We start from the raw sequence: 23,757 nt of genomic DNA, 5'->3' as shown, positions 1-23,757 counted from the left end.
ATCATCGTTGTTTCTCCGTTCACCTTTGAAGTCGGAGCGCGGCGCTCACGGCAGGCTTAATCAGCTTTGTGGGGTCACTCATGTCTGCAGGGCTGCAGCCTGGTGTCGGGGAGTGGCTTTGGGATGGTTGGGTTACAAGGAGGGTTAGAGGGAGTTTGGAGGTTTGCAGGAACAATGGTGCAACGTGATTCAATCAATTGCTGCTCACTTTACAGTGGGATCACACTTTATAACGGCTAATGCGCTGCTTTGAATTCCACATGCACGCACAACCCAATTCTGCCTTTGTACTTCAGGAGGAAGATAAGAAAGAGAGAGTTGGTTTGGTGGTAACGGAGCTGTGAGCATCGAGGAACAGGAAGCAGGAGAAAGAAAGCCATGGGGTAAAAGGAAGGTGTGGGGCAAAACAAAAAAAACAGGGAAGAGACAGCATTGAGTCTGTCTGGCAATGTTCCTTATCTCGTCCTGGCCAAGGACCCAACATAACAATTCCCTGAAAGTGAGCCAGAATAATCCGCCAGCCATCTCGGGAGTTTACTATACACTTTTGAGGGCTTGCTATTTATAGTGCATCCCCCAAAATCCAGTCTTTAACACCCACAGACAGCCAACAATAAACACATCCAATAAAAATGTGCATCACATGTGCCACAGTTAAATTAATCTCACACACAAAATGTGGAATCCAGAAAATGGTTCAAATTTGTAGATTTGCATTGCTGAAAGAATGCTTTGTATGCTATTTAGTTACGTTAAATAACTCTCTATTAGTCCTTGTTACAAATTTATAAGATAATTAAGTACACAAGTCACACACTACATTTGAAGAATTTTAAGATCTGTGTGATTGCAAGGCATTCTGTCATTAGCTACAGTTTGGTAAATCTAATCATTAAATTCCAATGTCAGTTGATTGAAATAATTCTCATTATGGTTTGAACATTATGATCTGCATGTGCTCCACATTTACCTGCTCTACAGGAATTGAATTTGAAGCTTTTTCTTATACTTTACATTTAATTATTTTAAAATGGGTTTGATGTCCTTCTGTCTTATCATGCGATTCTATATTGAGATATAAAATAGACTTAAAATACAAATGCTTGGGGGTATTAGATAAGGGAACAGGAAAAGCATATGAACACTTACAGTACATTTAGAACAAAATGTAGAATAGTATCTCTTTTTGTATCTAAAATATGAAATTTTTCTTGATTTTTACATTTTTTTTTACATTTACTCCACCCATTATGTAGAGTAAAAAACCAGGAGCATGGGATAATGCTTGGGTTCAGGGTGGGGGTTGCAAGAGGAAGTACGACTATGGAAACAAAATGTCTACTGTGCTTCTTGCCACAGGAAACCAATACATGTCAAGGCCTCTTAGCTCCACATACCAGAGTGATCGGTGTGTTGTGATTGGTAGTTATTTAACCACTCTGCCTGTCCATGTCACAAAACTCAAATGAGAAAGGTGCACTGCTGCTAGCCGTGAACACCACCCTACAGCACACGCACTCAATGCCAGCAATCCTCAAATGTAAAATCTCACCTCTTACAGTTTACCCCTACTGTAATCTATGAGAATAAGACCCCAATCAACCAACAGTTGTTCTTTTTTCCACTTTTTGCCCTCCTCTGATTTTCTCTGACCAATCACCTTCATGCTCTTGTTCCACCCACTGAGACCACTGAGCTAATAATGCAATGATCATTGTGCTAATCTCCAGTGATAGTCCAGCTTATAGTCAGCTCTGCCCTCAGGCAGCTAAAGCCGGGCTAATCTCTTCTTTGTTTTTTTTTTCTTCTCACTCCCATTTTTCTAATCGCCTCATCTAATTAAAAACTGAACCGTGTGCACAGATTGATATTCAATCTCACAGACGTGAGGGATGAGGATTGCAGACCTCGAGCAGGTGCGAACTCAGAGCCGATCGAGGCGGTCTTCCGAAAATGGAGGCGCATGGCACGATGGATGAGGTCCTCAAACCCTAGGCAGAGATTGCATTAAGATGGATCATGCAGCCAGCCAATCAGTACTCTGAAACACACTCCATCTCTGTGTCAGAATCACAGATGGAAAATAAAAATGGCTCTACTTTTAAAATAGCTTTGGCACTCAAAATTTCGCTGTCACCTTCTGTGTCCATTGGTCTCATTGAAGCACACTGATGAAGCAGCTCCACACATCATGCAATTGTATGTCCACGTTCCCTTTGGCTCATGGCGGTTCACCAATGAATAAATTCAGCATGGCTTGATGTCTTGAAATAAGAAATGTCTGGCTACCTGTAATGAATGGTAAGGTACTGCATCTCCTTTCCCCGGTACCTTTATTCTTCCACCTGCTCTGGAAATTGTGACATTGTTGTGTGTAAACATGAACTAAGTTCCTATTCTTGTGCCTTCCATGAGAGCAGCCTTCTGCTCAGCCTTTTCCACACTTACGCAGTAATACTAACCTGTTTGAAAGAGATTCATTAAACCAGTGAAAACATTATAATCATGGTTATTATACCATACACCCAGCATACGTCCACACACCAACAGCAAACAGTTTGTTTAAAATACTGTGAAATATAACCCCTCTCCTCCGACTCTGTTTAGCATTAATGACAGCTTTACACCTTTTTGACACAGACCACGGCAGGGGGAGTTCCTGCTATAGCACACCCCGTACAGTCTTTACAGCAGTGCCCAACTCTCTAAGGTTCCCAGGGTTCAGCTCATGACAACCGGCTGTAGTTCGAACCCAAGGATTTTGAATGCAAGTCAGAGAAGTGGGACGGCCTATTCGTGAGCTCAGTTATTCTCTACTGCCAGTGCATTTCAAATTCACCACAGAGGTTCTATTTACAAACCAGACGGTAAGCTCAAGTGATCCTTCCATTGTCTGTAGTTCTTTATTCAAAGAGATTCTGCTTGGTGTTAGGAGGCACTGGTGCTGTCAGATGTTGTTGTGCTAGCTGCGGATGTTCTGTTTTCACCTACATGGAAACACAACTTTCCACAAAGGCAGAAACAGAGAAGTTAAGTGTTATGAATCCAGAGCTGACTGATTAGTACAGACTATCAACAGCAAAACCCAGCACTCCAGCTTACAGGTCTTATTTCACAAACAGAGAGGCCTGGCAGGTAGCTTAAAAAAGCAGAGAGAGATCTGAAAGGACAAAGATGCTCGATAAGTCCCTGGCCACATAACAGCTGTTGCGTGTCGGCATGCCATCCAGCCAGACAGATTTGTATCTCTAAATAAAGTGCTTTATTCACCCCCCCCCCCCCCCCCCCCCTTTTTCCTACACTGTGTGTGACTGATTGAAATTCATGAAGATTCATGACTGGTGTAGAGAGGGTTGCTTGCTATCGGGTACAGCTTATTGTCCGCGGTGTCTTTTTTGCATCGTAAGAGATCAGTGACCGTGCAAACCAAATCGCTGTTTCCCTCGCCGTGAAAACACTGTGTGCCGTCTAAGCGTTCACCTTCAACTGGACATACAGCACTCCTGCTGAGGCAAATAGATGAATAGATTCATTGTGTGTGTGTGTGTGTGTGTGTGCGTGTGTGTATATCTGTGCGTACGTGTGTATATCTGTGTGTGCGTGTGTGTGTGTGTGTGTGATTGCATGCATGTGCATGTATGTGCCAGTGGCGTAGCCAGAAATGAAATTGCAGGTGGGCAATAAAAGTGGGTGGGCCACACAATTAATTCCATAAATAGCTCAATAGCATTTCCAGTACATTACAAGTGTTCTGCTATGCGTTGGCCTGCTGTGTTACACTGTTGTTGTTTATCTATTTAGTTTTGCCTACTTATGTGGCTGTTTTTTGTCAGGTTCATTTGCAGTAATACTGATTTGTCATTACTATTAGACTTAAAGATCATGTTAAACAGCTAACATTACAGGTAACGTAAACTAATCAATGTCCTCAAAACATAACGGCTTGAGAAAGTGTCATAAATCAGCTGCTGAAAATGAATGAAGATTAGAGTCGAAATATAAAAGTACATGTTGCTATTTGATAGGCTATATAGGCTACCGGAATTGTTACCAGAATTCCTTACTTGAAAGTTCGTTTTTTTCCTGGATCAGATAAAAGAATGTTTAAAGCCATGAGAATCAATCAAAGCTCGTTGGCATTTTCATCCCTTTCACTTAGTCTTTCGGCTTCATTCCCTAGTACTGTATTGGTGGAATCCGCACACTGAATTTGGATGAGCTCGATTGAATAGATGTTGAATAGATGAAAATGCTTTCACTAGGCTAAGTAGGGGGAGGGGTATCGTACCAGCAGGGAAATTACGCTCTCAAAGTAACGACGGTGACAAGTCCACGTGTCTTTTTTTTTTGGATGTTATCGCTAAAAGACGAGATGCGAGTTGCACCCTAGGATGGGCCTAGGCAAGAAGTGGGTGGGCCTAGGCCCAGCCAGGCCCACCCATAGCTACGCCCCTGGTGTGTGCATATGTGCGTGCATGTGCATGTGTGTGTATGTGTGTGCATATGTGTGTGCATTGTGTGTGTGTGTGCATTGCGTGTGTGCGCATACATGGGTGTGTGCATGTATGCATTGTGGCTGCATGCGTGCGTGCGTGTGTGTGTGTGTGAAGCAAAAACAGGCTCTTTTCTGTGCTCATTTGTCTGTTCCCCCGCATCTGCAGTGTAATAAGGAGTCAATGAGAGCTTTCCGTTTCCTTGTCACAGGTGCTGGCTCCTGGGGAACAGAGGCTGGTGTGGGAGGAGGGGAGCGGAGACTGAATCATATGCAATGACATGCACAAGCTCAGACAGGGTGTTTAGATACTACTGCCAAACGCCACGGGGGAGGGCAGACAAGCTATTTCTTTCCTGGTTTAATTCAACTTCGAACAAATGGATAAACAGTGCAACAAACAACAAGATTAACAGTATATGTGGGTCTGGTCTAGCTCACCCATTCATTCATTTATATACACACACACACACACACACACACCCACACACACACATACACACACACCCATACACACACACACACACACACACACAACTTCATTTTTTTCTCTGGTGTTTGTGCTACGACATACAAACAACCATTTTAGTCTGACTTCAGGCTTCAAGACAATTAAATATCTCAATTCTAAACTTCTGTGGCGATGTCGACATTTCTGTGAAAGAGGGCATTAGCAAAAGGCTCCACTAATATTTCTTTTGTATTTGGATTTCGCATCAGCAGGTTGATTTCCAGGCTACAACAGCTTGCTGAGCCATGGCAACGGGGATCTAGAACGTGACGCCTTGACATCCTGTGACGTCCAATAATGCCCACGGCTTCATTTCATTCCTAGGGAGAGCATGTGGTGGAGCGAGGCAGAGGGAAAATTCCCAGGAGAATTCCCAGAGCATATCCCCATCTCATCCGTCGACTCTCGATGATCTGACAGCAACGTTGTGCGGGGCGTAAATAAAATTGAAGCGGGAATGTGAGCGGACGGGGACTCTGGAGGGACGGGTTACGTAACGTCTGCCAACGTTAAAAAAAAAACCTGATTTTGGGATTTCAGGCACATTCTGGACCTCCTGACTTTGTCTGCTTGACCAACTAAAATTGTAGCACTGCCTAATTTAATCCAGAAGTGGAACACTATCTGCATACCCTAATGACTGCACCAGTTATCATGCAAATGATGAAGATATCTTGGGAAAAAAATGATTAATCACATTGATGTGTCTGTGTCCGAGTGTGTGTGTGTGAGTGTGTGCGCGTGTGTGTACGTGCAGGTATATGTGTGTGTGTGTGTGTGTGTGCATTTGGAAGTGTGTGGGGATTGAGAGCAAGCTCAGTGGAGAACGCCATGCATGAAGTTTAATTGTGCTTCATGAGCTGAAGAGCTGGTGAAAGGTTAGGCCAAATTGTGTTAGAGCTCATAGCAAAGTGGGCTGCTTACAGTTAACCATGCCAGTTGCACACAGGCTGACGCAGGAGGAGTATAAATTAAGCCACAATGCTGGATGATGTGAATGTCATTCAAGCCCATCTGGTCAAATGCACTTTTGAGAACTCAAACAAGCACTGCTGAATAAGATAATGGCTGAAAAAATTAGTTTCAGGGAACAAACCATCTGCAATCTGTGAAATGAATAAATAAACAGATAAAAAGAATAATGGATCACGAAAATGATTTGTTTTGAGAATCGTAGCGTTGGATCGGTGCACCAGCCACATCACTACACTGCAGCTTCCGCCATACTGTACACTGCTGATAGCAAGTTCCATAGGGTGCTGAGCTAATAATAGTGTACGCATTGGAGTGTGATGACCCTCTCCAAGCCCCCCCCCCCCCCCCCCCCCCCCACCCCAAAGTATAATCACCAACACCTCTCAGGAGGCACAGATACTCAGGCAAGTATCTCTACCAAGAATACTTCTCTCAAAAGCCCGGGAATGCACAATGTGACTGCCCTTTTATTTCATGCATACAAAGCCCTCCTCATCATGGAAACGAATTCCTAGCGGCCGATGTTATTCCGGCCAAACAACCGATAAGACCTGCGAGAGCTGGACCGACCCGCTTTACTCTTTCATCTCTCCTCTCCGTGGGCCGGATTCATCCCCGACTCCGCAGACAATGCGGCAGAACAGAGCGGGCCTGAGCGGGGGGCGGGGGTGGCGGTGAGGGGGGTGAGGGGGGTGGGGGGGTGGGGACGTTGGGGGCGATGGCAGTGCAGAAACTCTACCCCCTCGTTCCCCCTCTCTCCTCTCTTTCATTTGTCCTCCAGGCCGCATGCTGCGCGCCCCTGATAAACGGCGGCGGCGCAATCTCGCTGCCGCCGCCGCGCCACGCTCGGCCCGACGCCTTTTGTCTTCCGCGGCTCCATTCTGCGCCCACGCCATCCTTCAGCCGCGCCTGCCGCCCCCGCCGCCCGTGCCCATTGTGTATTCTGCACCAGCTCTCCCTCGGCTGATTAGTGCGATTGATTAATTGGCTTCTTGTGCATCTCTCACGGTCCTGTGAATCTTAAACGTCCCCTAAAATCTAATTTTTCTCCACACACACGCACACGCAGACACACACATGCACACACACACACACCCATGCACACACACCCGAGCACACACAGTCCAAGGTTATGTCACTGAGCAAACACGGTGAGTCGCGGGGAACGAGGGGTCCGTGGAGCATGTAGCCAGCATCGACATCAAACGCTCCAGCTGGTTTGATCTGCACCCTGCCTCCCTTATTGGGCAGAGTGACCCACGACAACTCAGCTACATTGCTCCCGGGTAATTAAACAAGGAAAACAGTGGCATGGGATCAGCTCCAACATGTAAATATGCTGCCAAAGGATCAATGGCGGCGACAGCATTTCCACCTTATTAGCTACTGTACCTAGCCCTGTACCTAGTATCTTTCCTCTGATGTGTCCTTCTTGCTGAACATTTTACAAGGATCCCAAAAAATAGTAATATAACACAACGCATTCCTTTCATAAATGGTACCACTGGAGATGTATGCACTTTTAAATGTGAGTGATAAATTCATGTGACTATAAATGCAACGTAATAGTCATAATACAGTCATGAGGGCCCCAGTCTAATCAACAACTGCATTCAATCAAGTATCACTGGTGAGAAATTAATGCAAGTGACCTGCACATCAGGAAGACAGAACGGCCATCAGTTATAAGTGATAGGCCTCTTTGACAAATTTCAATTGTGCCACACAGCCCCTCCCAATTTTAATTTTAACTTTGACAGATCAATAGACCCCGAGACCTGGCTTGTCACTGGCGGTTACTCTGTACTCTTTCATTGTTACATAATTCAATTCAATCATTTCAGAGATGGTTAGTCACGAGGGGCACCAAGCAATCTGCTGTCCTCGGTCCAGCTAAAGATTTCAGATTGCTGCTTACCCTGTGGAACTCACGGGGTGCTGGTGGTAACATTAAGTTTGACAACATTAATGATCATGCTAGGTGCACAGACAATGCGGTATTTACACAGTGTATCCATAATGCAGGCAAAATAAAAAAAAGGGCCTTCCACAGAATTGATGGTATCTATTGAGATGCAGTGAGCCAGTGTGATAAAATGAGGATTTGTATGAGGATTTGAGGTGAATTTGAGTGCTCTCAGCTGAGTCTCCTTACTCATCATTTCCATTTTCATGCAACTTTTATTTTCAACCAACTTTCATTTCCAATAAAGTCATAAAAAATATGGGTTTAACAATATATCGCATGACAACGGGGGTGGGGAGAGGTTAGTTTATAGCGCCACTGAAACCTGGTAAGATCTGCAAGCAGTTCACTCTTGCAGTTTTGATCGATTTTCATGGCGTGTCGCGAATTGAGATGTAAACTAAAAGCGGGGGTTAAATGAAACCCGACTGGGACAAAGAGACTGGTTGAGGAGTCTTCGGAGTGACTAAAAAAGACAGATATTGATTCACACTGTTACCTGCTGACGTGGGGAAAACAGACATATTCTGCAGACTCAGCAAAACTGGAATGAGGTGGGATGGGGTGGGGTGAGGTGGGATGGGATGGGGGGGGGGTAGCAAATGCATTCATTCTTGTTTATAAACAAACACTCTATCTATATATATTGATTCATTCTTCACAAAATTAGGTTCCCAGACTAAGCAAAACGTTTGTTAACCTCATTGGAAATTTGGCATTGAAAACCCATCTGATTTGTTTATGGTAAAGGTAGCATATGTGGTCATGCTACTGGAGAGACAGTTATGAGTTGTTTTTCTAAAACAGTTTTATTGATCGTTTATATGTCCCTCTTGTATCACTACACAATTTTATAGAAACTATTTTTTTTTTCAGTGCAGCTTGACCTTTTGAAAACAACATGCTCACTTGATAGAGCTTTCAAGCACCAGGGATAATGACTACTTATTTACTTGAGGTGACCTACATAATGTTTTCGACAAAGACATACTTTTCTTGATTTGCCTCAGAACACCCGAAACAATTCAGGTGTTCAATGTGGTTAAATTGAAGATTCCGTCCCTCCCCCCTATTTCAGGGCACCATAATATTTGGGACATTTTAATGTTATCTAAATGAAAGTAGTATAGTACTTTGTCGCATATCCTTTGCATGCAATGACTGCTTTAAGTCTGTGACCCATATACATCACCAGGTGCTAAGTATCTTCTCTGATGATGATGTATGGAAGCCACAATGACTGATAATGTATTGTAAAATAACAATAATCTTTATGAATAAAATACAAAAAAAATAAAATATTTAAAGAATATCGTGTTAATTTAACTTTTAACAGATAACACTTTGTCTCACTCTCAAATCTATTAAGTGCTGCATAAACACTGGACATTTTACAGTGTAGATTGCTGAAGAGATGAATGGACCTTGAAACAAGAAGCTCAGGCTTAATTTGATTTGACTTATAAAACAAGAGTTTACTGTACTCACAAGCCAAAATTAATGCACCAAAGCAAAGCGAGAACAGCATAGTCAATTCACTTGCCGAGCTGTCAGCATTCTCTGCAAAAAATCATGCATGCACCAGTCACTGTGAAAACAACCGAGAGACAACAAGACAGCGCTTTGTCCATCGCCAGCAGCTGATGCAAAGTAAATAAATAAATAAATGAGTAAAATGCCCATCATATTGCTTTTAACTTTCATGTATTTCGTGTCTTTGTTTCCACTTTTACCACATTACTAAGGAGGAGAGACTAAAAGATCAAAGTGATCCTGGGGCAGCAAACTGTCCTGTGTGGGCGGTACAGAGCCGAGAGGGGGTGAGGACTGTGGCATGCACAAAGAAGACACATAAATAAATAAACGAAGACATGTTCTGAAAACCCTTTCAAGCTCCGCGGTTTTCATAACCTTCATTTCACAACTCCTTATGAGTCTCAGCTCCATCAACGCATGTCCCCATTGTATTCACTTCCAGAACGACTAAATTGCATGCAGGCATTCTCTTTGACAGAAAGTGAGGAAGATAATGCAGATAATTATACACCTTAATGGCAGACTATGCAGACTGATTTTTTACTAGAAATATATACTAAAATAGCCATGCTAAGGCATATCTATGATGCACTGTCAATCTATGTCTGTACTTAGTTTCACCAATTTCCTACACCTTTTATCTGTATTTGTTATTCTAAAATGTGTTTGGGACGTTTCTGGGCATGGCACTCTTTTCTGTGTGGGGAGGGGTGGGCGTGGCTACAGAGCCTGTGGTTTGGGATAAGATTCCAGAAGCGTGTGTTGCTTGTTAGCTGCTGCAATGACGAATGCGGAGAAGCCTAGATATAGCAAAGCAAAAAGACAAGCTGACAGGGCTCCTTCATTAACTAGAGTCAACGTTGGAATTGCTTTTCCTTGGTGGTGTCAGCTGAAGTTTGCCAAAGGGATGAAAAGCGATGCAGAGCTAGCCTGTTTCTGTTGGACCTGTAAGTAAATTACTTTTAGCTAGCTAGTTATGTTAGGCTGCTAGATGGCCGAGGTTGGGGAGCTTGTATTGAATTCTGTTCTCCCATCAAGATGTCTTCTTCCCTATGGGAACTACCTATGCTGATGGCTGGCTAATGGCTAAACCTAATAAAGGGTGAAATAAAACATGCAGGATGCTAGGCTAACTGTGACATATCTCATGATGTCACTTGGTGTCATGAAACAATCCAAATCAACCCGAGGGAAGTTAGTCCCCTTGACTTCTACAACAATGGCAGTAAATATCTCTTGGATTAAAAATGTGACCATAGTTTCACAGGGACAGCAAACATCCTCCTCTGGAACTGGTGCAGACAAATCATCTTGGTATGAATTAAATGCACAGTGAAGCAGTCACATAGAAACAGAGTAGACTTGATATAATACTCTGATTATGTGCCATCATAAAAAAGGAATGAATCAACTTAATTAAATTAAAAGGAATGTGAAGTGGTTGCCTGATTAGACAGGAATCACTGACCTGCTTTATTTATTTATCATTATGCAAGCATTGTATTGACTCAGTGTCACAGCATAGCATCCATTTGTATAATGCAGCAACCATTCTGTTCCTCTCACACAGGACTCATGACAGCATAGCACCAATGTCAAAACCCTGTCAAATCTGTCAAAGCCCAGGTCGAACCTGAGGGTCTGTCATTGTATAGAAAACGTATGATAAATAGGCCTTCGGTAGAGGCGAACGCCTGCCCCATGCCAGGAAGCTAGACGCCTCACTGCCCCAGGTGTAACAGCAGCTGATCTCCATGGCAACGAGAACATGACGTGTGCCCCCTGCTGAGGTTCTACTTTCCACAAAAATGGGGTCACCCCCAGGGCCCAGTCAATTGATGGTGTTGGTTTCATCGAGTGTGTTAAGGGTGAAATGAAGTTGAATCGAACACCAAGTTGAAAAACTCACTCAGACAGTGCAGCACTTCAGATGTGTGGAGCCAATTATTTCCCAAGGAATGCTCTAGCAAATACTATATCCAGTAAAGAAACCGATGTTTTAATTCCAACAATTACCATTCTGGCTCAACTTTTAATATTACTATTTGCGACATGTTAAAACTACTTTGAAATGAACTGTGCTTGAATACCTCATGGAAATTTCTAAAGACAAGCATATTTGTTTCTGTCTTGTGTTCTCTATGAGACATTTTACAGCTTATGATATAAAATGTTTGCTGTGTGCACTTTTAAGGGCTGCCACTTATGCTAATTGATTTTGGAATGGCATAATCTCATCAGACAATTAGTCTAGACAACCCACACTCATTTGAAGGCTTCACACAATAATAACAAAAAGGAGAAAGCAGAAAGTAATTTGCAGTTGGAGGCTGCTACGTGCCCAGCTCTTCAAATTACTGATACAACACTGGAGCTTGTTTTAATGCCTTCTCCATTCCAAATCAAAACCACAACATTAAAGCATTCTGTACATTCATTCAAACCCACACATACATGCACACATGCCTGCACATACCCAAGCATGTACACACACACACACGGACACACAGATACCCAGGCTTCCATTGGAAAAGTCACAGATGCCAAAACTTAAACCATGTCACTTGCTGGTGTTGACCAACAGAGAGAGGGTTAAACATGGTAGGTGCACCTCTGAAATGTTCACCAGTCATTGGCCGCATTGACACCCTGCACTCACCTGTGCAGGCATCCGGGCCACTCGATAGTTCGGAATCACAGATCTCCTTTCGTACCTCCTCTTATCGAAAGCTATTCACAGTGACTCTCTGAACATGCAAATAATTTTCCTTAATTTCTTCATTCAGTTTATCATGTTATATCATTCAAAGCAACAGCCATCGAGGCAAATTGAAAAAGATAATTGCTCCAGTGTGAAGATGGCAGGGCACAGAGCTCTCGTCATCCTCTTCAATCGAAAAACCATGTTGTGATAAACTTCACTGCTATGCATTAATTCAGCCGCAGAGTACGAGAAATTGTTCTTTGTTAAGTTCTCAGAATGACAAACAATGACAAGCTGGAAGATTCCAATCAGATTCAGTCGTTCATTTTATCTGAGAACTGGCTTTTTTGGGATTTCTCAAAGACAATGAGAGTAAACTGAAGAGCACTCAATTTTGGAGGGTGACCAATTTCTTTTTTTCCTCTTCAAAACATCCTTCTCAACAGTTCAATCAATCCTATAAGTGTAATTATGCAGTGGTACAAGTCATCCTGTGCCTGAGTGGCAAAAGTTTAGTGTAGAAAAAAAATGCTTGAAAATAACAGTAAAGGGGAAGAAAAGGACCATGACAGGGTATCTAGGGATTCACAAAGTTCTGTGGTTTATCTCATCAGAACAATTATAAATGTAAGTAACAGGGATATTATTTATGGGCTTACATTTGGATATGGATTGCCAGGAGTCACAAAGAAGAACATTAAGCCAAAAAAGAAACATGTAAAATCTGAATTTAGAAAAATGATGGAGGAGCACAGCAGTAGACATTTACAGCACCACAAAACATCACACCTCCACATGGTGCTTCTAATACAAGGCAGATTTTTTACATTTTTTTATTTTAATTTAAATGAAATTTACACCACGCTTCCAGCGAAAATTAAGTTGCTGTCAGCTAAATTGTTCAATTAGAACTAACAATTTTCACAATTATCTTTCTTAGGAGGAAATGTTCTGACAAGTTACTCTGCTCGGAGACTTGTACCAAGGATTATAATTCATACAACTTCTGGAATCAAAGAAAATTATCATGGCACCCCAATGCACAGCTCTCGACTCCCAAAATTTTAAATTAGAATTCTGTTGTGGAATTGTTATTCAATTCCATCCAGCACACATTGTTCCAAAGTGCATGCATTTGGGAAAAGTCCAATTTCAGCACATTTAAGATCTGTGTAAGCCAAATACAGAATACAGACTAAGCTACGATAAATCCTACCATTATCTCTGGATCAGAAATGTATCAGTGTAATACCCCTATTCTCACATTTCTCTGAAAACAAGTCAGTAATTTTGCATCAGCTGAATATGCGCAGGCATGCTTAAAACGCTTTGGGAATATATTCAACTCAGGACTGATTGAAGATGCAATCAGTCAATCAAATTGGTTTTGTACTGACACAATTCACAAACTAATGTGCTTTCCTCAAGCATAACCTACAGCTGGTTATGGATACTTAAGTGCAAAGTAAACAAAGTTTACCTTTATTCAACCACGAAGAACTCAATTCTCATTTGTAGTGGCAACTGCAGACTGTTCCATATAGCCTAGATACTTCTGGCTTGAGCCTGGGCTATATGATTAGCTGTCAGGGAGTCCACAGCAGTGGAACATTATTGGCTGCATCCTGCTGGGGTAGAGTGGAGTAGAGTCAGCAGCCTCCTTAAGTTACCCCCGCAAAAGGACTCTATCACTCATCGGACACCTGCAGGTTACCAGTAATTCCCAGTGAGAGTCGTGCCTCTCCCACAATGGCGCTTGCTCTGCAGCAGTGTGGGAAATAATCACCAGCTCAAGGCCCGGTGCACGCCCACACCGTGCACGCCCACAACGTGCACGCCCTTCAGCTGCTCCTCTCATTACACTGGGGCAGGTGGCACAAGGGCGACCTGATGAAATAGTACAACTGCCCATAAATAAATAAATTCAAACCCCTTTCTGATTTCTGAATTTCGGCCTGGCCAAACCATGACCCTGACCACCTCACGTCCCTGGGTGAACCAGGTTCCTTAATCCAGAAGAGTGTCTCGGGTCTGTGACCTCCCAGGAAGCAGTGTTGAGTGACATCACTAGTGACGTAGCCTCCTGGCTACAGTCCATCACTCATGGCAGGCACCCAATCGTTACGCACAAAGGGGGCTGTCACTCCTCCCAATGGCCTGAATAATCGATACCTTTTTCATTCATTAATTAAAGACATAGTCCTGGAACTGGTGAGCTGTATTTATCCATTGGTTTCTGCCTCACAAAAATGTACACAAAGGAAATATATACTACTAATTAAATACATGACAAAGCTGATTTAATATATTCTAGTGAATCCTCTCAATTGCAATTTTCTGTTCAGATATGCTTTACTGGTAAGAAAATTCTCATTTAATGCTGAAGCATTTATATATTTTATGTGTAGAAATAAACTTTATGTGCACATTGTAGTATGTGTTTGTGTGTGTGTGCACGCATGCATGGGTGTGTGCGTGCGCACGTCTGTGTGTGTGTGTCTGCACACGCGCGTGTGTGTGTGTGTGCACACGCGCGTGTGTGTGCATGTAAAATCCCAATGCACACTGTACATCTCGGCACTGTGTGTCACTGCTCAGTAATTTGCATTGCTGTAAGTAGAGGCCATTCTGTAGGACAGACATTCACAGCACATTAAGGGGTTTCTCTAATTGAGCCCCAGCCGTGAGCCTTAATTCGTTTTCCCTCCGTGATGAATATCACATATGGCGCCACCTGAGAGGCCACGAGAAACAGCCTTCAAGCACCAATCAGCTGCATTCGAAGAAGGTGCCGACCGCCACTGACACCCTACCGCGAGCCGGTGAACACACCCTCTCCATGCAGCAGCCCAGCGTTTCCTAGAAACCCCGCCTAGCGATACGCTAAATTAATAGCGGGGTCCTTCCTCTAGGTGTAGAGACACGTGACTCACAGAGGTGGCCACGCAGCGGGCTGCTGGCACCGGAGCTCGGAGGACCGGAGTCACGCGCGGTATCTGCATTTCGCTAATCCGAGGGGGAAAAAAATGGCCGCCTGTCACCGAGACTGCGGAGAAGGCGGCGTCGGCGTTTACAGCAATCTGCGCCCACCGGCGTCAGACGCGGGCGCACCCGGCGCCGGGGAAGATGAAAGCCTTTTCCGTCACCCCGTCTTCGCCGCGCTCCTCCGGCGGGTACATCAGACGGATGCCATTAGCCGCAGCCGCTGCTGCCGGGGAGGGCTGGCGAGAGCCATTTGCGAGATTGAAGTCGCCCGTTTCGGCGACAAACAACGCGGCGTGTCCCAAGCAACGCGCGGAATCATTTCTGACAGCTTTTGGCGGCGCGCGCCGGCGGTAGTCATTTTTCTAGAGCAGCGCCGGTGACGGCAGGAATGTCACAGCTGTAACCAGGGCACCTGTGGAATGGCAGAACAGCCACCGAGGGGCCAATTAAATCAAAACCACAGACACAAACAGCGTTCACACAGGCAGGAGAAAAAGCTCCATTTAATAACTTGCGACTTTGTAGATCATCATTAGGATCCGTCCAACCACGAACCTAACACTCCTTGTTACTGTGCAGGTGCGTACAGAGAGAACTGTATATTCCATACACAAGATAAATATAATATATCTAAAAATAATACCAATATGTCAGATACAGTTTTATATTTGCTCTCTTTCTCTCTGTCTCTGACCCTCACTTTGTTATATATTATATGGAATATGTTTACCTTCACTTTGTTGTTTTGTCTACTATCGACTAAGTCTCTTAGGGTTTACATTTAAAGGTTAATTTTATTATTATTATTATTGTTGTTGTTGTTGTTGCTGTTGTTATGTAGATTTATTTATTTATTTATTTATATATACACTTTTTTAACATGGGCCCCCAGCACATTTTATTCATTACTGCAGTAAGCAGCTAGCAATTTTTATTACATTTGACAAATGCCATTACATAAAGTACTGTTGTTTTATTTAATTTCATGTATGCTTTTTCATTTATATCAACGTGGCTGCCAGGTGGTTAGAACCCTTTCTACAATTCTGTAATCTGAAGGACCTATTCATCACGAGACTGCATTGAAACTGAAGTATGGAAACACATTTCTTAAGTCTTATACTATAGGGGCCTTCCAGATTCTAATGAAACATTAACAGACATTAACTAAAATACTTTGAATGACTGAATCAGACCCTCATTTATTTGAATGTGTCTACCCTATACTGCCCCATGTGGCAGCTCTTAGGCAGTGTATATCCTGGGTGAGTCCCTGATGAGGTTAATGAAAATACACTGCCTCATAATATGAAGCCCCACCCCAGGACATCATTGAAAGAAAGACTGTGAGACAAACACAATCTAAGTCTCGCTTATGCATTCTGATCCATAGCCTCCCTGTCTGAGAGGTGACTTAGAGGCAGGTTCAGGGGGGGATTTTGGTGTGTGTGTGTGTGTGTGTGTGTGTATGTGGAGGTGTGCGGGTGTTGGTGTGTGTGTGTGTGTGTGTGTGTGCGTGCGTGTCTGTGTGTGCATGTGAGATATACAACCTAGTACCATTTGAAAAAAGCATCTTTAGAACACAGTGTTCAGTCTGCCTCTAAATCACTGCAGATTGAAGAAAAAAAAGGATTCAAGCATTCTGACAGGAATAGGAACACAACCAGCTGTGGTCACATAATAGCAGATTCAATATCACACACAAGCACATACAATAACATATGACCACCATGGATTTTAAGTTTTCACTGCCATAAAATGTCAGAAAGAAGAGTGACAGGGAATATGTTTTGAAGGCTGAGATGAGACACAGTTTAGCAATGTATTTTCTACTGCTAGTTCATTGGTATTCCAATCCATGAATGCATCCTCATTTTAAAATCTGCTGCCTCAGTAATAACAACTGCTCTGCTTTATGCATGATAAAATATGGCCCAATATTAATAGCATAAGCTTACAAAATGATTTGTCACATTTCTGCTGTCACGCAGCGTCCATAAGAAGGGTCACCACCCAGCTACTAACCTGAATTAGAATTATACATGTACTAGCTGACCCCACGTAAACAATTACAGTCGAAACAAACAAGGAAAACCTCAACCTACGTAATATACTAAATAACACATTAAGTGAAGTCCATTAAGGGAAAAACCAACACGGTAGGTACATGTATGTTGACTAATATTACATTTAATAGATACCTATTGCATTGATGATGTATTTTTTTTCTTTTGTTTACATGAAGCCATTCATTGGGAGAGTGCGGAATAAAGGTCTTTCTATGCATTGCGTGTCCCGCCTTACATGCTCAGTAAATGCCGTTGAGAGAAATTTTGATGAAACCAATGAATCATTGCTAATATAAAACAAAAGCAACGGGGGTACCAATATATTTAGGTGCACTAAAGGGGGGTGGGGGTGGGGGGGGGCAGCTGGTTGTTGATTGAACAGGAGGGGAGGAGGCGGGCGGGGGCCCCACGCTAGATTTTACACATCGCAAGGGCCCATAACAGGCTTTACTGTCCCCTGGGGCCCATATTCTACACATCTGTGCGTCATTACTTCCCCATTTTGCTGTAGCCAACCCCTTTCATACAATTTACTTCACTCTTAAATTTTGTTATAATTTTCATTTTAAGTGTGCATGCATAGGCATATTTATGACAAAATTGTAAAAAAAACTGCATTCAATCAAAAACCAACAATAACCACTTGATTCATGTAAATTTACCTAATTTAACAGTTGGTTCAACCTGAAACTTTCATTTATTTATTTAGCGTACCATCAGTGTGGTACACTATGATAAAATATTTACTCAATACATTTACTTGTTTGTTTACGCAGCCTCGTTTGTCCACTGACAAAGCACATCCAGGTACATGGCATAGCTGCTCTTATGAACAATGCATGTGTACAAAGATACTTCAGCCTTGGTCTCATACTAATGGGGAACATAACATGGATTTTTCGTCTGTTAATTTTAACAACAGTCTGCTCAGTTATTTGCTTAGTTCATTATCTACATTTTGTTCCATCGTTTTAACAACAGATGAATTTGAATGAAATGTTCCGGAAGAATGGAAGAAGTTTCACCGCCATCATCATCATCATCATTCTCAATGTGGTCACGAGGCACCACTGTGGGCTGAATGAACAGGTTTAGTCAAGGCAACAAAAACGGACAAACACGGAACGTTCTATGGTCGCTCAGCCAGTGACCTGCCCTGGGCTGGCGGCACGGAACAGAACTGGTTTACAGTGAACAAATCTGCAGGCTCAGTTTTCCACAGAGCAGCTTTCCCTTTAGCACAGGCCAACACAAATCCACCCGCATCCCCCGCAGGGTCAGTCTGCAGCTGGGTACTGAGAGAGCCACGGAGGTCTTAAGGGGCCGTGAATCGGGCATAATGCAGCATTTTCTCTCCTTCCCCAACTGGAGAACAGATCTCTCCTGTGGGAAGCAGCACACCCCTAAGCACCTCTTATTATTCCCCTCGCAGTATTCTGTTTCGATGTCAGCCATTTCCAAGACAAGGGGGTGTGTCCCAGTCCAGAAAGGGGAGGGGCATCACGCTCGCCTCCTTCCACCCTACCGCTCATTTACTTCCCCAGCTCAGCAGATAAAAGTGTGCACTGGCTCAGCCTTGACTCTGTTAAAAAGCACTGACTGGTCTTGGGTCATGTCCAGATAGGTCTCCACTGTTTACACATCACACAGATTCTTCACAGCCCCTGATCTCGAGCGTGAGCATCTTCCCGCCACAACATTTTCCAACAAAGCACCGCGGCCTCTGGGTGGTCAACGGTAATCGATGCCGCAGGTCGAAGCACTAAACCCCCGACCGCAAGGAAGCCACACGGCTGCAGGAGACAATTACCGAGGCACCAGGAAGGAGGACACCAGAGCAAAAGACTACACCTCCCACGATGCCACACTGGCCCTATCGCGAGCGGCAGGCCTTAACAGGCAGAAAAAGCATGTGTGCACAGTGGCAGGGAGTCCCCCGCCAGCTAGGCCCTTACCACTGCGAGGATCCCTCTGTGCCGCTGATCTCCAGGACGTCGTAGTCCTCTTCTAGCTGGAAGTCGGAGAAGACCAGAGCGATGGTGTCCCCCGGCTCGGCCAGGACTGTCCAGGTGCAGTCCGCGTTGTTGTTGTAGTCCTGGGGGTAGTTTGGGCTGGTGATGACACCGCTCTGACCCCTCAGTGTCCCTCCACACCCGTCATCAGCTGTGGAGCACATGCAGGCACGCACACACGGACACACAAATGGACGCACACACGCAGACAACACACACAAACACAAAAGTTAAGTTCTATATTCACACAGAGCTGAGAGAGCTGACTAATATATTTCCTGTCATTTTTTGAGGAACAATTAAATGAAGAAATGGGTCATTAAGTGTGGCAGTGATAATTGTGCACGCTGGATTTAACATTTTTATTTATTATTTTAGTAAGACTGGGCTTCCTGACTACGACAGTAGTCAGTAGTTTTGTTTTCACTGCAGAGGGGACACCATCGCAGTACAAATGATGAGAACAAGATGGAAGCACAAACCCCAAATACGTGCAAACAAATCTCATGGTCTGGTCTTCCATCCAGGACTACTGCCCTGTCACGGCGTTTCGGAGAAATGGCAGAAATGGTGCGATGGTGGAGGAGTGCGAACGTGGCATATGACTCCCCCGCAGAGGCGTGATGGCAGAACACCGACCATCTCACCAAAGCGGAGGCGAGGGGCTGGCCCCATTAACCACGACACACCAAACTTTACTCCCCGTCTGTAGGCCGCAGCAGCGCCGTGATCTAACATGGCGGCGGTGTCTAAAAAAGATGCCTTCTCGCTCCTCGTTGTCTACTCCTTTAAAGCAAAGCCTCTCCGATTGGTCCGTGGAGGAGAACGATCCAGACAACTTGGCAGTCGTCTTCTTAAAACTAGAATGGCGAGTTAAGTGGGTTAAGAGGAAAATGAGCAGAAAATGAGGCTGCAGAGGGTTCTGGAGGAGCGATGTCACTGTGGCATTTGGAACTTTTCTGCCTAACAGACAAAGCTCTTAATGCTCTTAATTGCACCATTAATAGAATTATATAAGGGCTACACATTTCATTTTACAGAATTTTTCCCCTGTAAAACTTCAAATCTCGATGAAAGAACTTTCTTCTCGTTGAGTGAATGTGCACGTTAACTGCAGTTTAGCACAAAAGGTAAAAAAAAGTAAGTGGAAAGGCTTATAAGTGACTCTGGCTGACGGTGCCAACCATACGCATAAAGAGTGTGATGTACTGCCTAGGAAATGGCTCACTCCTCTTCTTAAAGATTTAAGGTCCCCATAACCATCATATAGCATAGACAGGTCTTTTTAAAAAGGCTGCATGCCATGTTGATTTGATTTGCCGGTGTGACAGATCCAGGTACCTTTGCGGGAGACGCATCTCCGCCAGGGACGGCCCGGGATTGGTTAGAGGCGGCCCGCTAATCGGATGATTTATTCCGAGGGAGATATGAGAGGCACAGGTGCCCGGCGCCCTGTCAATCATCCTTCAGAGGCTGAGCCGCCATTTCCCGGGGGGCCTCCCAAGACGAGGGTACGGGAGCGAGCGAGCGAGCGAGCAAGCGATGAGAGGCGTTCTGGCTCCTCTCTCTGGGAGCGCTTTCCAGGTTACAGTTCCTGAAACTGTCTCTTTTGTACACTGATCCCCCCCCCCTCTCTCTTTCTCTCTCTCCCTCCCTCCTTCCCTCCCTCTTTATTACCACTGAAAAGAACAAATATATTTTTAAACATTCCAATATCTTTCCAATAAAGAAGTTTATAGATTTGTTCAGCTATTTTTATATTTTTTGAGTGAAACAGTGAAATATAATATGTAATCAACTTAAAAGGAATTAATTGTCTTGTGACAAGATGTCTTTTTTCTGCCTTTGTATTATTTGGAGTTCTGAGAGCCGGGGTTTCCATGGTTACCAAGCAGATATCAGAGGCTGCCCCAACAGCCGAGCAGCGTGAAACAGATTGTCTGGGTGAAGAGTTCCAGTCAACTCCCCTGCGTTAATCCATCTCTAATGCCACCCCTCAGACACATCAATTTAAAAAATCTGCAATAATGCAGGGAGGTTCACACAGTGGGCAAGTGCCATCGACATTTAAGAATGACTTCAAGCCTGAAATAAAAAGCCAATAAATTTTAAATGCATATGTGCATATGCGCACGCAAGCATGTGTGTGTAGGTGTGTGTATGTGTCTGTGTCTGTCTGTGTGTGTGTGTGTGTGTGCGCGTGTCTGTGCGTGCATCTGTTTGCCATTTGTCATATACACAGACTCAGCTACACATAATGTTAGGATATTCATTATACATTATTTAACAAAAACATTGTCAAATCAACTGTCATTAAACAACGAGTCTCCTTTTCAACAATGAAACAGCTTGAGCACCTCCATGTGCCCTCCCTGTTGTACTTTCAGCGATTACGAGCGGAAAGCCACCGTTGTGACTGGAGTGTTTATTTCTCCATAGGAAATCACATTCCACTCAGCGATGAGAGAGGCACGCGGCAGCTGTATAGGAGGCCGTGGGAGCTGATGATTCGGTTGGCGGTTCAGATAGTCACATAAGTGCTTTCGCGCTTTCATGTTAGGCGAGGCCACCACACCTTACTCCCTTCATTTCTTATCAGGAAAGTCCCAGGCCTCGCTGCATTGCCATGCATAAGGGTGAAGGCATTATTTGGTAAAAAATAATGTGCAATGAAAGAGGTGATAACAGCTGTCACTATGGTCCTGTATTCTGCATCTGTATTGTATTTGCGGATAATATCTTTTCCCAAGTCACTGTTACTCTATATCACGGGGAAAAAAAGAGATCTTGGCACAACATTGTTCAAGTGTGCGCTTGGCACTGTGACGTAGTAGAAGTAGTCTAGATACTGGACGTCTCAGCGTAATATCTTAATTATGTTCATAAAACGTAATGCACGGTTGTCCTGAATGTTGTCTGTCAATGTTAATCCTGTGTCAATGTACCACAAATAATGGTATAATAATGTCTCATTGTCCACGCCAAATTGTAGACAGACATTTATCCCCTCAGCATGCAAATGACAACTGAACATTCACTTGCATATAGCCAAAACAGACTTTTGGCAATATCTTCTGTAGTATTCACTACGAAATCTCCCACAATTCCTTGGAAACAGAGAGAGGGTAATTTTGCTTGTTCAACTTGAAATAAATCATTCAAGCTCGATGCAACCTCCCAAAAGGTTGGTGTTACATTTTTCCCCGTGTTACATTTAACCCCGCTCTTCCCTGCTCATCCATGGTTACAGATGCAGAAAAACATGAAAAAAAAATGAAAATCAGAATCTCATCACATGCAGGGTGCAAACCATTCCATTACATATGGTGTGATACCAAAAACACAATTTTTGTTGAGCAGTTATTTGAAATTCTTAACATGACCCCCTGAAAAACAAAGGTATTATCTGTGCAATGGGTTAAGTAATATATGCAGCTGCCATGCTTTCAGATACGGTATAGATTACGGAATTTATCTATTGAGTATTCAAGGCATCTGGAATATATTTCCTTCTCCTACTATTGGCATTACACAAGGCATGGCAGAATGTGGACAGTTTGACCAAAACCTGCTTATTTAACATGGATTTTGAAGATTAGGCGGAAAAGGTTCTGTGCCTTTCCTTGAATTTATTTTGTTGAGTGGATTAGAAAAGGTAGAAAAGACAGCCCTATTTGCTTTATAGTCTCTTGTACTGTAGTAGAAAATTAATTTGACCCCAATAAATTCCAGCTTGTCGTGAACTGACAGGATTGTGTGTTGAGAGCTTAGGAAAGATGACACAGATGGCGATTGCAGTCCAATCGAGTGGACATCAGTGCGATGTATCAGTTAAGGGAACTGTACATGTGACTAAAGGTTCTCATGTTCAAACCTCAGGTGATGATCTGTTGCTGAACACTTTGGTTCATTAAATAAACTGCTTCAGTAAGCATGCAGCCTTATACTCAAAATAACGTGCTTAAAAATACAGCATAGAATTTGCCTTGGATACAGGCACCTGCTGACCAAGTACATAAAAAGGTGCTGTTATTTATGTCTGATATACCAAGTTCCTCTCATGCATGATAGGGTTTTGATGACAATGTAAAGGTTATTTATTTACAGATCTTTCTGGAAGTGCCCTCTATATATACAATATTATTCATTATGTCTACTGGTGGTCTTCTTCCGTATTTAGTAGCTTGTTTTAAGTATGTTTTTATTCATATTCAGCCAACACTTGTGGTTTCCAAGAAATTCCTCAGATTGGCTTACTGTAGCATTTCAAAATCCCATTTCTTAAATTATACTCACGCTTTCGAAGTAAAGTGCACCTCTTTGATTTGTCTTACCTACAATTCAAACCTACAGCCTATTTACGTGTTAAAACCCACTTGCACTCAGCATCATGATTTGCAGTAACAACCAATGTGTCCTGTCAAGCAGCAGTGCCAAGCACCTCACTCCAGCAAGCAGTTTCATTGTATTAGGATGGTCCATTAGATAGTCTTATAGGTGACTCTTT

The 23,757-nt window shown here is 43.4% G+C and overlaps 1 protein-coding gene across 1 annotated transcript in view; it reads right to left on the bottom strand.

The window, feature by feature from the left end:
* The window catches only part of csmd2 (CUB and Sushi multiple domains 2), a 260,284-nt gene that overhangs the window by 154,732 nt on the left and 81,795 nt on the right, over nucleotides 1-23,757 (bottom strand). The window contains exon 5 of the mRNA XM_035429807.1: nucleotides 19,194-19,401. Within this exon, the coding sequence (XP_035285698.1) occupies nucleotides 19,194-19,401 (208 nt within the window). The remainder of the gene's footprint in view (nucleotides 1-19,193; nucleotides 19,402-23,757) is intronic.

Source organism: Anguilla anguilla, chromosome 8, assembly GCF_013347855.1.
Source record: "Anguilla anguilla isolate fAngAng1 chromosome 8, fAngAng1.pri, whole genome shotgun sequence".
Classification (NCBI taxonomy): Eukaryota; Metazoa; Chordata; class Actinopteri; order Anguilliformes; family Anguillidae; genus Anguilla; species Anguilla anguilla.
The sequence above is the reverse complement of the archived record's forward strand: the minus strand, read 5'-3'. Positions and strand labels throughout refer to the sequence as shown.